General features: G+C 46.4%; 1 protein-coding gene and 1 long non-coding RNA gene across 2 annotated transcripts in view; one reads left to right on the top strand and one right to left on the bottom strand.

Annotated features, from left to right (window-relative positions):
• The window catches only part of EMID1 (EMI domain containing 1), a 91,160-nt gene that overhangs the window by 66,843 nt on the left and 8,277 nt on the right, over positions 1-16,040 (top strand). Inside the window, exon 14 of the mRNA XM_011995741.1 lies at positions 8,073-8,117. Coding sequence (XP_011851131.1) covers positions 8,073-8,117 — 45 coding nt within the window. The remainder of the gene's footprint in view (positions 1-8,072; positions 8,118-16,040) is intronic.
• LOC105550727 lies at positions 10,987-14,027 on the bottom strand. The gene is made up of 2 exons (XR_001007761.1): positions 13,820-14,027; positions 10,987-11,395 (listed from the first exon to the last, which is right to left on the bottom strand). It is a non-coding gene; the product is annotated as an uncharacterized LOC105550727 (long non-coding RNA).

The raw sequence follows: 16,040 nt of genomic DNA, 5'->3' as shown, positions 1-16,040 counted from the left end.
TCCAAAATATGTATATAAATTTTCTTAAATGTAAGAAAGTGTGGGCCAGGCACTGTGGCTCACACCTATAATCCCAGCAATTTGGGAGGCCAAGACGGGTGGATCACCTGAGGTCAGAAGTTCAAGACCAGCCTGGTCAACATGGTAAAACCCCATCTCTACTAAATATACAAAAATTAGCCTGGTATGGTGGTAGGCACCTGTAATCCCAGCTACTCAGGAGGCTGAGGCAGGAGAATCACTTGAACCTGGGAGGCAGAGGTTGCAGTGAGCTGAGATTGTGCCATTGCACTCCAGCCTGAGCAATAAGAGCGAGAGTTTGTCTCAAAAAAAAAGAAATGCATCATATGACTTGGGTCTTGCTGTTTAAAAACAGTTTGACTGTTTAGTTAATTTATATTTAATGATATGTATAATTGATTAATTAATTGATATGGTTCTGTTTAAGTTAACCATCTTGCTGTTTATGTTCTATTTACTCCTTCTGTTTTGTGTTTCTTTTTTCCCTTCTCTTTTCTTGTCTTCTTTTGGATTGAGTACTTTTTTATTCCTTTTTTCTTTTATAGAAACAGGGTTTCCCTGTGTGCCCAGGCTGGACTCAAACTCCTGGGCACATAGTGAATGAAGTGCCTTAAGTGATCCTCCTGCCTCAGCATCCCAAGTATCTGGGACTACAGGTGTGCACCATCGTGCCTGACTTAAAATCTTCTCTTTCTAAAATTAATTCTCTTTCTAGAATTAAAGCTATTCTTGCTTTCTTTTGATTAGAGTTAGCATGCTATATCTTTCTCCATCCCTTTCCTTTTTTTTTTTTTTTTTTTTTGATACAGGGTCTTTCTCTGTCACCTAGGTTGGAGTGCAGTGGTGCAATCATCACTCACTGTAGCCTCAACTTCCCTGGCTCAGGCAATCCTCACACCTCAGCCTCCTGAGTAGCTGGGACCACAGGCAGGTACCACCATGCCCAGTTAACTTCCATTCCTTTACATTTAACCTGTTTTGTGGTTATATTTAAAGTTAGTTTCTTGTAGACAACATATAGTTGGGTCTTGTTTTTTGGTCCATTCTAACAATCCTCATCTTTTAATTGCTGTATTTAGGCCATTGACATTTAAAGTGATTATTGAGGCCCAGCATAGTGGCCCACACTTGTAATTCCAGCACTTCAGGAGGCAAGGCAGGAGGATCACTTGAAATCAGGAGTTTGAGACCAGGGTGGGCAATAAAATGAGACCCTGTTTCTATAAAACAAATTTTAAAACTGGCTGGATGTAGTAGTGTGCATCTGTAGATTCAGCTACCTGAGAGGCTGAGCTGGGAGGATTGCTTGAGCCCAGGAGTTGAAGGTGACAGTTATCATTGCTTTACTGCATTTCAGCCTGAATGACAGAACCAGACCTTGCCTCTAAAAAATAACTAAATAGTCTGTGCATACTGGCTCACATCTGTAATCCCAGCACTTTGGGAGGCGGAGGCAGGTGGATCACCTGAGGTCAGGAGTCCGAGACCAGCCTGGCCAACATGATGAAACCCCGTCTCTGCTAAAAACACAAAAATTAGCCAGGTATGGTGGTGCACTCCTGTAATCCCAGCTACTCAGGAGGCTGAGACGGGAAAATCGCTTGAACCTGGGAGATGGAGGTTGCAGTGAGCCGAGATCCTGCCACTGCACTCCAGCCTGAGCGACAGAGTGAGGCTCCATCTCAAAAAAATAAATCAATCAGTAAAATAAAAAATAACTAAATAAATGAAGTGATTATTTATATAGTTGGGTTAATAGCTATCGTATTACTATTTGCTTTTATCTTTTTTATTTTTTGAGGTGGAGTCTCGTTCTGTCACCCAGGCTGGAGTCCAGTGGCTTGATCTCAGCTCACTGCAAACTCCGCCTCCCGGGTTCAAGCAATTCTTCTGCGTCAGCCTCCTGAGTAGCTGGGATTACAAGTGCCTGCCACTACACCCGGCTAATTTTTGTGTTTTTAGTAGAGATGGGGTTTCACCGTCTTGACCAGACTGGTGTTTAACTCCTAACCCTGTGATCCACCAGCCTTGGCGTCCCAAAGTGCTGGAATTACAGGTGTGAGCCACCATGCCTGGCTACTATTTTCTATTTGTTGTCCTTGTTCTTTGTTCCTATTTTTGTCTGCCACACTTTTTCTTTCTTTTTTTTTTTTTCTTTTTCTTTTTTTTTTTTTTTTTTTTGGCTTTATTTATTTATTTATTTTCTTTTGAGATGGAGTCTTGCTGTCTCACCCAGGCTGTAGTGCAGTGGTACAATCTCTGCTACTGCAACCTCTGCCTCCCGGGTTCAAGCAATTCTCTTGCCTCAGCCTCCCGAATAGCTGGGACTACAGGCACCCGCCACCCTGCCTGGCTAATTTTTGTATTTTTATTAGAGACAGGGTTTCACCATGTTGGCCAGACTGGTCTCGAACTCCCGACCTCAGGTGATCCACCCAGCTCAGCCTCCCAGAGTGCTGGCGTTACAGGCGTGAGCCACTATGCCCGGCCTTGCTCCTCCTTTCTTTATGTAAAATCTGAGTTTCTGACATATAATTTTTGTCCTCTCTGAAGAACTCCTTTTATTTTTTCCCAGTTGGCTTTATTTGTGATTCTAGAATTGGGCAACACTTCATTCCATAAAATAAAATAAGCACTCTGCTGAAGAACTTCTTTTAATGTTTCCTACAAGGCAGATCTAGTGACAAAAATTCCCTCAGTTTTTGTTTGTCTGAGAGTCTTCATTTCCCTTTCATTTATGAAGAATAATTTTTCAGGGTAAAGATTTCTAGGTTGATGTGTTTTTGTCCTCTCAATGCTTTGTGTATTAGTCTCCACTCTCTTGCTTGCATGGTTTCTGCACAGTTGGATGTAATTCTTATTGTTGCTCTTCTGCAAGAAAGATATTTTTTCCTTCTGTTTTCTCTTCAGTATTTTTTATCTTTGATTCTCTGAAGTTTTTTAAAAAACTATTATTGTTATTGAGACAGGGTCTCACTCTGTCACCCAGCCTTCTGAGTTCAAGGGATCCTCCTGCCTCCACCTCTCGAGTAGCTGGGACTACTGGCACGTGCCACACCTGACTAATTTTTTTTTTTTTTTTTTGAGACAAAGTCTCACTCTTGTCCCCCAGGCTGGAGTGCAATGGCGTGATCTTGGCTCACTGCAACCTCCGCTTCCTGGGTTCAAGCAATTCTCCTGCCTCTGCCTCCCAAGTAGCTGGGATTACAAGCACCTGCCACCACGCCCGGCTAATTTTTTGTATTTTTAGTAGAGATAGCATTTCACCATCTTAGCCAGCCTGGTCTCAAACTCCTGACCTCAGGTGATCCACCCGCCTCAGCCTCCCAAAGTGCTGGGATTACAGGCATGAGCCACCACGCCCGACCATTTTTTTTTTTTTTTTTTTTTAGAAGCAAGGTCTCACTATGTTGCCCAGGCTGGTCCTTCTGGCCTCTAGTGATCCTCTTGCCTTGGTCTCCCAAAGTGCTGGGATTACAGGTGTGAGCCACTGCACCCAGCCTGATTTTCTGAAGTTTGGATATGATATGCGTATGTGTCATTTTGTGGCATTTATCCTATATGGTGTTCCTTAATCTTCCTAGATCTGTGGTTTTGGTGTCTGACATTTTTTGGGGGGAGAATTCTGTCATTACTTTAAATATTGCTTGTGTTTCTTTCTCTTTTCTCCTTCTGGCATTCCATTATGCATATTTACATCTTTTGTAGTTGTCCCACAGTTCTTGGATATTCTGTTCTATTATTTCAGCCTTTTTTCTCTTTGCATTTCAGTTTTGAAAGTTTCCATTGTCATATCATCAGGCTTAGAGATTCTTTCCTCAGCCATGTCTAGTCCACTAATAAGCCCATCAAAGGCATTCTTTATTTCTGTTACAGTGCTTTTTATCTCTACCACTTATTTTTAATTATTTCTTAGAATATCTTTTTTTTTTCTTTTTTATTTTTATTTTTTTTAATGTAGAGGCAGGGTTTTACCATGTTACCCAGGCTGGTCTCAAACTCTTGAGTTTAAGCAGTCTACCCACCTCAGCCTCCCAAAGTGTTGAGATTACAGGCATGAGCCACCACACCCAGGCCTTTCTTAGAATTTCCATCTTTCTGCTTATACTCCATCTCTTCTTGTAGGTTGTCTACTTTTTCCATTAATTGCCTTAGCATGTTAATCGTAGATTTTTAAAATTCCTGGCCTGATAATCTGAACATTTCTGCCATATCTGATGCTGGTTCTGATGTTTGTTGAATCTCTTCAAACTGTGTTTTTGCCTTTTAGTGTGCCTTGTAATTTTTCACTGGAAGGTAGACATAATGTACTATTCAAAAGAACTGCAGTAGATAGGCCTTTAGTAATGTAGTGAGAAGGTATGGGGGAAGGGAAGTGTTCTGGAGTCCTATGATTAGATCTCAGTCTTTTTTTTTTTTTTGAGACAGAGTCTCACTCTGTCTCCCAGGCACTGGAGTGCAGTGGCTCAATCTTGGCTCACTGCAACCTCCGCCTCCTGGGTTCAAGTGATTCTCATGCATCAACCTCCCAAGCAGCTGGGACTACAGGTGCCCACCACCACACCCGGCTAATTTTTTTGTATATTAGTAGAGTTGAGGTTTCACCATGTTGGCCAGGCTGGTCTTGAACTCCTGAACTCAGGCAGTCCACCCACCTTGGCCTCCCAAGGTGCTAGGACCGTAGGTATGAGCCACTGTGCCCAGCCTAGATCTCAGTCTTTAGATGAGCTTGTACCCTTGGACTGTGAACTTCACCAGTGTGTCTCAGTTGTTGTTTTGTTTTGTTTTGTTTTGTTTTTGTTTGGGGGTTGTTTTTCCTCTTAGGTGGGACAGGTGGTCTAGAGGGGGTTAGAGTTGGATATTTCCCTTCCTTCACATGGAAACTAGAGGGAGCTGGAAGTGGGCATTTCACCTTCTCCAGGGTGGTTAGTGTTGGGAGGAAAGCTGAGTTTTCGGAGAGAAGCTGAGGCAGGGCTTGCATGTCTGACATAACATAAAAGAGCCTTGGAACATGTCTGGGGTCCAGGGTCAAGAACCCCTTGTGGCCTTTGGAACACCAAACTCCGTGCTAAAGGGTGGAAAGCTACCCTGCCGCACCATAGTCTAAGCCCAGGGCATAAAACCCCTCGTGACTTGGATGGAATCCAGGGCTCAGGGCATAAAACCCCTCGTGGCCTCTGGAATGTGTCTAGACTTGCTGGCTTCTTGCTTCTAGCACTCCCATTACCTTAAGTAGCAGAACATGTTCCATATGCTGCAAAGAAAATGCTAAACTGTCACAGCTGTAAATCATGTGCTTGATGCATTGCTTTCTCTCAACCCCTGCATCCTCACCACCTGTTTCTTTGTTTGATCACCAATAAATAGCGTGGGCTCCCAGAGCTCAGGGCCTTCACAGCCTCCATACTTGTGTTGGCCCCCTGGACCCACTTTCTCTCTCAAACTGTCTTCCCATTCCTTTGACTCTGCAGGACTTTATTGCCCCCATGAGCTGGTGTTGGGTCCGATCATCCCAACAGGTTAGGATCTGGTAAAGTAGTTTCTCCTGAGGTAGGCTTTGTTCAGAAGAGAATGCTTTGGTCTGTTTCAAAATGGTGCCTCATCTCCTCCCCCTGCTGGAAGGACAAGGCATTTTTCTCTGATATTCACTGTGAGGGCCTTGTAGAGCTCCTTGAGGTAAAACTCACCAAAGGAGGGATGTGGGCCTATGACTGGGTCCCCCTGGAGTTTTTAACCCGAAGACCTGTCTACACGGAGCCTCTAGAAGTTCATCAATTACAGTTTAGGTTTTCTTCTCCTGGTCCTGGTTCTTCTGGAGGTTTGTGCTTGTGGGTTTCTGCTTTAGTAAGCTGTGATAGTCTGGATTTGCCTCTCCAGCTTTGGGGGCAGTGGTTTGCCTGTGGCCTCATTTCTCCAACAGATCTAAGAAGAGCCGTTGATTTTTCAGTTTTTTCAACTTTCTACTTGTTATTAAGATGGAATGACAACTTCAAAGGTCTTTCTTTTTTTGAGATGACTCTCGCCCTTGTCCCCCAGGCTGGAGTGCAATGGTACGATCTCGGCTCACTGCAACCCCTGCCTCCCGGGTTCAAGCGATTCTCCTGCCTCAGCCTCCAGAGGAGCTGGGATTACAGGCGCCTGCCACCACGCCTGGCTAATTTTCATATTTTTAGTAGAGACGGGATTTCACCATATTGGTCAGGCTGGTCTCAAACTCCTGACCTCAGACGATCCACCTGCCTCGGCCTCCCAAAGTGCTAGGATTACAGGCGTGAGCCACTGCACCCGACCAACAACTTCTAAGCTCTTTACATGCCAGGTTGGAACCCAGAAGTCTGTTTTGTTTTGTTTTTAAATCAAATTTGGAAAAAAAAAAAAAAAAGGTCAACATTTCCTCAAACATTTTTTTCCGTTTCTGCCCTCCAGTCTGTCCTTCTGGAACGCCACTGATTTTCTCCCAGGAGTCACTGAAGTTCTGTTCGTTTTCAAAAAAATCTTTGTCTCTCTGTGCTTTATATTTCTTTATTTTACTTTTTTGAGATAGGGTCTTGCTCTGTCACCCAGGCTGGAGTGCAATGGCGTGATCACAGCTCACTGCAGTCTTGAGCTCCTAGGCTCAAGCAATCCTCCCACCTCAGCCTCCTGAGTAGCTGGGACTACAGGTGCCCACCACCACACCTGGCTTGGTTTTTTGTTTGGTTTTTGTTTTTTCATTTTAAAGTAGAGATGGGTCTTGTTATGTTGCTCAGGTTGGCCCCAAAGTCCTGGTCTCAAGCTGTCCTCCCACCTTGGCCTCCCAAAGTGCTAGGACTACAGGCTGTCTCTGTACTTTAGTTTAAATTATTCCATTGGCCTACGTACAAGTTGATTGTTTACTTCTTCTGTTGCGTCCAATCTGATATTAATTTCATCTGATAATTTTTTATTTCCAGTATTATCATTTTCACTTCCAGGATTTCCATTTGATTCTTTTTTACAATGTATATATCTCTCCTAAAATTCTCCATCTTATCACCCATGATATCAATTTCAGTAGATTATTTAACATATTAATCATAGATATTTTAAACTCCTTTGCTAATTCTACCATCTAGGTTGGCTGTGGATCTATTTCTGTTGGCTGATTTTTCTCTTCAATATGCGTCACATTTTCCTGTGTCTTCATGTCTAGTAATTTTTTGTTGCACACTGGACAAAGGAGGTAATATGTTGAAAAGACTTTAAATTCTGTTAGCATCTCCTGAAGAGTGTTGAGTTTTATTCTAGAACAGTTAAATTATTGATGGGTCATCTTGCTCTTTTAGAGGCTAACTTGTAGGCTTTATCAGAGAGAATGTCTGGTTTTGCTCTTAGTCCTAGGAAAAATCCCTTAATCCTGAGATAGAGTCTTTATTCCTAAGCCATGGCGGTTCTGGAGTTTCATTGGAAAGCTTTAGGTGTTCACAGGCACCTCTAACTTGGTTGGACTTGAACTCAAAACTCTGTCTCCTACATGGTGGGCAAGTTTTGGCAATTTTAGTCAGTTCTGCCAATCTGTTGGTTCTCCCCCACTGGGCTCCTTAGAGTGTTGTCCTGTGATAGGACAATCCAGGAACCATCCAAGTGTTAGAAAGGAACATTTACACAGATTTAGTTCCCGCACTTGTGGCTCCCTGCTTCCCAGTATTTCTCATCAATTGCTTGCTTCTCTGGCAACCTCAACCTCTGACTCCTCAGGCCAATAAAACTGAAACTTTCTGCTTAAGCTCTGTTCTGCCAGGCTGATAGGGCTGGGGTGCACCCTCTAAGGAAAAGGTGTAAGTATATGGATTTTACCCAGTGCTATTCCCTTATTTTAAGGGTTGAATATTCTCCAGTGTCTGGCTGCTTTTTATTACTTTCTGTTGCCTTCAAGAAGTTCGTTTTTGCTTTGTATCCAATACAAGCTACTTTCTGTCTGTTTCTCTTAAGTTTTTCTCCCTCTCCCCTCTCTTTTTCCTCCCTCTTTTTTTCCCCCTCCCTTTCTGTCTCCGTCCCTTCCTCACTGCTGCTATCTCTTTCTCCCCTTGTAGGGGGAACCTGGCCCCAAGGGAGACCCTGGTGAGAAGAGCCACTGGGTAAGCTCTGGTCTGGCATTGGCCTCTTCCTGCCTTCTCAGCCTTAGGTGCTCAAGAGAGTATTCCCTCCCCAGGAGGCCCTGGGAGTGGGAGCACCCCATCCACATCCCCACTACAGCCTGGTCTCCCAGGCAGAAGCCTTGGCAATTCTCAGCCTCAACTCCCTCCCCTATCTTGTTGCTCCCAACCGGGCAGGGCCAGCCCTATCAGCAGACCCCATGCCTTCTGTCTCAGTCTCTGTCCCTGTCTCCACCTTCCCTCTGTGGCCTTTCCAGGCCAGGGTGGCTCTGCCTGTTCCTCCTGGGTGGATTGGGCTGACCCAGGCTAGACTGCATCCCCTGCCTCCATAGCCCCTTCCCAGCAATGGCTTGGCTTGCTCCCTTGTCTGCAGAACAAAGGGAAGAACGAAGACAATACCTACACAGGAGCATGGGATAGGGGACCTAGGAAAGGGGCCTAGAAATGACGAGGTACATAGGAGCCACGTGGTAAAAGGGATGGGGAACTAGATACCACCATACACATTGGAAATGCACAAAGCCTGTGAAGAGACTCCTCGAAACTGCTATGTACACGTTTAACGTGGTTAATGAGGCCAGGTGACCTAGACTTCTCTATACTTAAAGGACCTATAGTTTACACAAGGGCCTAGACACCATCACATACATAGGAGACCCATGATGGATGAGAAGAGAAGCCTAGAAACTCTCACATATACAGGAGACAGAGTAAATGAGAAGGGGGACGAGAAGGGGGAACTAGAAACCACATACCCCAAAATCTCATGATTAATGTGGGGTCCTAGAAACCTTCACAATCGTCCAGGGTGTGGTGGCTCATGCCTGTAATCCCAGTACTCTGGGAGGCCGAGGCAGGTGGATCACTTGAGGTCAGGAGTTCGAGACCAGCCTGGCCAATGTGGCAAAACCCCCATCTCTAAAATACAAAAAAAAAAAAATACAAAAATACAAAATACAAAATCAGCCTAAAAGTTTTGGGCTAAAAATACAAAAATTAGCTGGACATGGTGGTGAGCACCTGTAGTCCTAGCTATTCAGGAGGCTGAGGCAGGGGAATCACTTGAACCCAGGAGGCAGAGGTTACAGTGAGCTGAGATCGTGCCACTGCACTCTGGCCTGGGCGACAGAGAGAGACTCTGTCTCAAAAAAAAAAAAGAAAAGAAAAAAAAGAAAAGAAAGTAGAAACCTTCACAATCATTGGAGATCATTGCAGGGAAGGGATTTTCAGGTCAGGACCTAGAAATCTACTCACCCAAGAGAAGTGGGAGAAAGATGAGGACCCTAAAACACACCGTACCCAAAAGCCCCATGACACGGGCATCTGGAAGCCATCACTGACAGGGGAGACATCTAGAAAATGGACAGAGTGGAGGCAGGCACTCCTTCAGAAGAGAGAGACAACTAGGGAGCTCTTTTTGGGGGGTGGTATTGTGACTCCCCCTCCACATGCAGTCTAGATGGGACACCCTACTTCCTGGCAGTCACAAGTTAGTGAGGATGTGGGTGGCACCCCGTGCCTGCCTTGCCCTCTCAGTTCTTGATTGTGGGGTCAGTGATGGATACAGCCGTGGGAGCCCCCTACCCTGCACGAGTCTTCCCCTGTGCTGCCTATGACTTCTGGGGACCTGCTACCTCTCCAGTTAGCCTCTCCTGGTCCCTGCTGCCCTGAATCTCCTCCTACCCCATGCCCATCCTCCGTAGCTCCAGAGCCTCTTAAAACTGCCAGTATGGGCATGAACTGAGCTGGGGTCAGTTAGACCCATGCGTGCCTGACCCTCTGCCTCCCCTAGGCTACTTGCTGGCCTCTCCCAGAGGCCGTTGGTCTGGGAACACATTTACCACCCAGCCCAGGAGGGATGGGAGAGATTGGGCAGTCCCTTCCCTTCATGAGAACCCCCGGCAAGATGCCCTGGCCACCCTAGACCAGTCCTTGAACCCAGAACCACCTGTGGGCTCCCCACAAGAGGTAGCAGGGCCCCTGCCCACCCACCTTCCTGCCCCTCTTCTACCTGCATTTCTGCCCCTGCTTGCTGCTTGCCTGGGAGGGGACCTGCTGGGCTGGGGGTTGCATGAGGCTTTGGGGGCTGGGGGAACAGCTCTGTTGGGGACAGGTGGGAATGAGGTTCAGTGCTGGCAAGGTCCCGGAGGGCTCCTATGTACACTTCACCAACCAACTCCCTTAGTGCAGCGTGCAGACGGGTGTTCTGGCTGTGGCCCGGCAGTGACGCCTGGTGGTCATGATAGTGCACTGCAGGAACTGGAATGACTACACTGGGCCTGCCCACCTGGATCGAAGCTCTTACCCCTTATTCAGACAGGGAAACTGAGGCCCGACTCTGCAGAGAGAATCCTTGGCAGAGCGGGAACTGGAGCCCTGACTTTTAAGCTCCTAGGTCCAGAGAACCGGCTACCATTCCCCAAGCATCTCCTCCATGGGCACCAGACCTGGGGCTGGGCGCTGTGGACACAGATGCAATTCAGACACAGTCCCCACCCTCAGGGTGGTCACAGTGAGGTGGGGTGAAAAAGACCTATAATCAGCAGCTACAGGACTGTCAACTTTATAAACACTTCACACTTTAGCATCCTCCCGGAGGAGCCAGGTGAAGCCTGAAAGGTGCATTAACCAGGCACGGGGTGTCCAGGCAGAGGCGGGGGTACAACAGGTGCATAGCCCCTGTGGCAAGAGGGAGCCTTGGATATTTGAGGAGCTGAAAATACTTGGAGTGGCATTGTGACAGGCAGAGAGTGGAACAGAGGCCAAAGGTAGGAGGCCACATTCAGGAATTTGGGCTTTGTTCTAAGGCAGTGGGGAGGCATTGAAGGCTCGAGAAGCAGGGGAATGATGTGGTCAGGTTTTTTTTTATTTATTTGCAAAAATCCCCCCGGTTGCCTTGGCGAATGGATGGGAAAAGTAGAAGACAGTAGGTAGGGAGCTGTTGTGGTCATCCTGGTGAGAGTCTGAGCCGGGCAGGGGGTGGGAGCCAGTGAGGACAGACAGCCATCGATGGAGCAAAAAGACACTTGTGTGCTGGTTTGGCTGCAAAAGGGAGTGAGGAGTCAAGGGAGACTTCAAATAGCAAAAGAGAACCAGGAGAAGCAAGCAGGCTGAGTTTTGTCTGTGAACCAACGGGAGGAGTCTGTGTTACAGCCAAGTAGGGGTGTCCAGCAGGCCCAGACACTTAGATCTGAAGTGCAGAGGGCAGGCCAGGCTGGAGGAGACTGGGTTGTCATCAATGCAAACATCAGGCCATCTGTCTGAGGGAGTTCCAAACAATGGATTTCAAAAACACTTATGCCCAGATTTTTCTTTTTATTTTTATGTTTTGAAAAAATACAGACAAGATCTCACTGTGTTTCCCAGGCTGGTCTCAAACTCCTGGCCTCAAGTGATCCTCCTACCTCAGCCTCCCGCAGTGTTGGAATTACAGGTGTGAGCCACTGCACCTGGCCTCCCCAGTATTTTTATTTTTTTATTTTTATTTTATTTTTTTTCCTTTTTTATTGAGACAGAGTCTCTCTCTATCACCCAGGCTGGAGTGCAACAGCTCGATCTCAGCTCACTGCAGCCTCTGCCTCCTGGGTTCAAGCAATTCTCATGCTTCAGCCACCTGAGTAGTTGGGACTCTGTAGCCACTCCTGGCTAATTTTTGTATTTTTAGTAGAGATGGGGTTGTACCATGTTGGCCAGGCTGGTCTTGAACTCCTGGCCTCATGTGATCCACCCACCTCGGCCTCCCAAAGTGCTGGGATTACAGGTGTGAGCCACTGAACCCAGCCATTTTGCATTTTGATATACAGAAAAGTTGGTACAATGAATGTCATTCTGCCCTTCCTGTAGATGGACCAATTATTGTTACAGCCATGTGCCGCTTAATAATGGGGATATGTTCTGGGAAATATGTCATGAGATGATTTCGTTGTGGCATGAGCATCATACAATATACGTACACAAACCTGGATGGGATAGCCTGCGGCACACCTCATCTGTGTGGTGTAGCCAATTGCTCCCAGGCTACAAACCTAAACAGCATGTTACTATGCTAAATATTACAGGCAACTGCAACACAATCGTAAGTATTTGTGTATCTAAACATAGAAAAGGTATAGTAAAAATACACTATAAAAGGTTTTTGGGGCCGGGCGCGGTGGCTCAAGCCTGTAATCCCAGCACTTTGGAAGGCCGAGACGGGCGGATCACGAGGTCAGGAGATCGAGACCATCCTGGCTAACACGGTGAAACCCCGTCTCTACTAAAAAATACAAAAAACTAGCCGGGCGTGGTGGCGGGCGCCTGTAGTCCCAGCTACTCGGGAGGCTGAGGCAGGAGAATGGCGTAAACCCAGGAGGCGGAGCTTGCAGTGAGCTGAGATCCGGCCACTGCACTCCAGCCTGGGCGACAGAGCGAGACTCCGTCTCAGAAAAAAAAAAAAAAAAAAAGGTTTTTGGGTTTTTTTGGGACAGTCTTCCTCTTTCGCCCAGGCTGGAGTGCAGTGGTGTGATTTCAGCTCACTGCAACCTCCATCTCCCAGGTTCAAGCGATTCTCTTGCCTCAGCCTCCTGGGTAGCGGGGATTACAAGCATGAGCCACCACGCCCAGCTAATTTTTTGTATTTTTAGTAGAGATGGGGTTTCACCATGTTGGCTGGCCAGGCTGGTCTCGAACTCCTGACTTCAAGTGATCTGCCCGCCTCAGCCTCCCAAAGTGCTGGAATTACAGGCATGAGCCACCGTGCCTGGCCTTTTTTTTATTTTTTATTTTTGACTTTTTAAATGTTTTTGCTACAACTAAGACACAAACACACACATTAGCCTAGGCCTACACAGGGTCAGGATCATCAATATCACTGTCTCCATGTCCACCTCTTCTCCCACTGGAAGGTCTTCTGGGCAGTAACACACGTGGAGCTGTCATCTCCTGTGATAACAATGCCTTTTCCTGGAATACCTCCTGAAGAACCTGCCTGAGGCTGTTTCACAGTTAACTGTTTTTTAAATAAGTAGAAGGAGTACACTCTACAATAACAATTTAAAGTATAGCATATGGCCAGGTGCAGTGGCTCACACCTATAATCCCAGCACTTTGGGAGGCCAAGGCAGGAGGATCACTTGAGCCCACGAGTTCCAGACCAACCTAGGCAATGTAGTGAGACCTTGTCTGTACAAATAAAAAAATTAGCTGAGTGTGATGGCACGTGCCTGTGGTCCCAGGTACTTGGGAGGCTAAGGTGGGAGGATCGCTTGAGCCGGGGAGGTTGAGGCTGCAGTAAGATGAGATCACGCCACTGCACTCCAGCCTGGGCGACACAGCAAGACTCTGAAAAATAAATAAGTAAATAGGTAAAATATAGTAAATATTAGGCAATGGGAATTTTTCGGCTCCATTATAATCTTATGAGACCACCATGGAGATATGCGATCCATCACTGACTGAAACATCATTACGTGACATATGACTGTATTGAGCCACAATTGTTCTGTCATTCTCTCTTATATATTTATAGATCTTTTTTTCAAATTCATTTAAAAGTAAGCTGCAAAACCCAGCCACGTTTCCCCTAACATTGCAGTGTGCACCGTGAATGAACATGAACATTCTCCCACATAACCACAATACCATCGTCATACTTAAGAAAGCTAACATTGATTTAGCAAAATGATGCCATTTAATATGTGACTTACCTGTAAATTTTACCACTTGTCCCCGGATGCCTTTTTTTTTTTTTTTTTGAGATGGAGTCTCTGTCACCCAGGCTGGAGCACCAGGATGGAGTCTCTGTCACCCAGACTGGAGTGCAGTGGCATGATCTCAGCTCACTACAACCTCCGCCTCGCAGGTTCAAGCCATTTTCCTACCTCCAACTCCTGAGTAACTGGGATTACAGGCGTGTGCCACCATGCCCGGCTAATTTTAGTATTTTTAGTAAAGACAGGGTTTCCCCATGTTGGCCAGGCTGATCTCGAACTCCTAACCTTAGGTGATCCACCCATCTCAGCCTCCCAAAGTGCTGGGATTACAGGCGTAAACCACCATGCCTGACCCCCAAAATACCTTTATTTATTTACTTACTTACTTACTTATTTATTTATGACACTGAGTTTCACCCTTGTCGCCCAGGCTGGAGTACAATGGCACAATCTCTGCTCTCTGCAACCTCTGACTCCTGGGTTCAAGCGATTCTTCTGTCTCAGCCTCCCATGTAGCTGGGATTGCAGGTGCCTGCCACCATGCCCGGCTAATGTTTGTATTTTTAGTAGAGACGATGTTTCACCATGTTGGCCAGGCTGATCTCAAACTCCTGATCTCAGGTGATCTGCCCGCCTCAGCCTCCCAAAGTGCTGGGATTACAGGTGTGAGCCACCACACCTGGCCCCCAAAATGCCTTTTAAAGCTCTTTTTTATTCAAAGTCCAAGATCTGGCTGGGCAAGGTGGCTCATGCCTATAATCCCAGCACTTTGGAAAGCCAAGGTAGGAGGCTCTTTTGAGCCCAAGAGTTTGAGACCAGCTTGGGCAACATAGGGAGACACCTGTCTCTACAAAAAAAAAAAATATTTTTTTCCAATTAGCTGGGTGTGGTGGCACACACCTGTAGTCCCAGCTACTTGGGAGACTGAGACAGGAGGATCATCCGAGTCCTGAAAGTTAAGGCTACAGTGAGCCATGATCACACCACTGCACTCCAGCCTGGGCAACAGAGCAAGACCTTGTCTCAATCAATCAATCAGTCAAGTCTAAAATCTAATCAAGGTTTTCACACATTGCGTTTGGTTGCCACATTTCTAGTCTCTTTTGAAACAGGCCTCCTGCCTTTTTCATCTTCTCTTGACTTTGTCTTTGTGTGAATGTCCCACAATTTAAATTTGTCTGATTGTTTCTTCATGATGAGATGCAGGCTAAATACTCTTGGCAGGGGCACTTGTGGTGCCTTTTATTGTACCTCGTTAGGAGGCTCATGTCAGCTTGTCCCATTGTCCATGCCGGGAATGGCTTAATGGAATATTTTTTTCATCTTTTTTTTTTTCCTTTGAGATAGAGTCTTGCTCTGTTGCCCAGGCTGGAGTGCAATGGCATGATCTCTGCTCACCGCAACCTCTGCCTCCTGGGTTCAAGCAATTCTCCTGCGTCAGCCTCCTGAGTATTACAGGCATGTGCCACCACACCCAGCTAATTTTTGCGTGTGTGTATATATGTATACACATATATATACGTATATATACACATACATATATACGTGTGTGTGTGTGTGTGTGTGTATATATATATATATTTTTTTTTAGTAGAGACGGGGTTTTTCCACGTTGGCCAAGCTGGTCTTGAACTCCTGACCTCAGGTAATCTATCCACCTCGGCCTCCCAAAGTGCTGGGATTACAGGCGTGAGCCACCGTGCTCAGCCTGGAGTTTTTTAAGATCATCTTTTTTTATTTTTTATTTTTTGAGATAGGGTCTTGCTGTGTTGCCCAGGCTGGAGTACAGTGGCGTGATCATGGCTCACTGCAGCCTCCACCTCAGGGGCCCAAGCCACCCTCCCACCTCAGCCTCCCAAAGTACTGGAATTACAAGTACACACCACCACGCCTGGCTAATTTTTTAATTTTTTCTTTTTTTAAGACAGGGTTTCTGTCGCCCTGGCCAGAGTGCAGTGTTACGATCTCGGCCCAGTGCAGCCTCAGCCTCCTGGGCATCAGTCCTCCCACCTCAGCCTCCCAAGTAGCCGGGACTACAGGCACACACCACCATGCCTGGCTAATTTTTGTATTTTTAGTAGAGATGGGATTTCGCCATGTTGGCTAGGCTGGTCTGTAACTCCTGAGCTCAAGCAGTCCACCCACCTCAGCCTCCCAGAGTGCTGGGATTACAGACATGAGCCACTGTATTGGGCCTTTTTTTTTTTTTTTTTTT

The sequence above is a fragment of the Mandrillus leucophaeus genome, unplaced genomic scaffold, assembly GCF_000951045.1.
Source record: "Mandrillus leucophaeus isolate KB7577 unplaced genomic scaffold, Mleu.le_1.0 Scaffold496, whole genome shotgun sequence".
Lineage (NCBI taxonomy): Eukaryota > Metazoa > Chordata > Mammalia > Primates > Cercopithecidae > Mandrillus > Mandrillus leucophaeus.
Note: the sequence above shows the minus strand (reverse complement) of the source record. Positions and strands in the feature narration are given on the sequence as shown.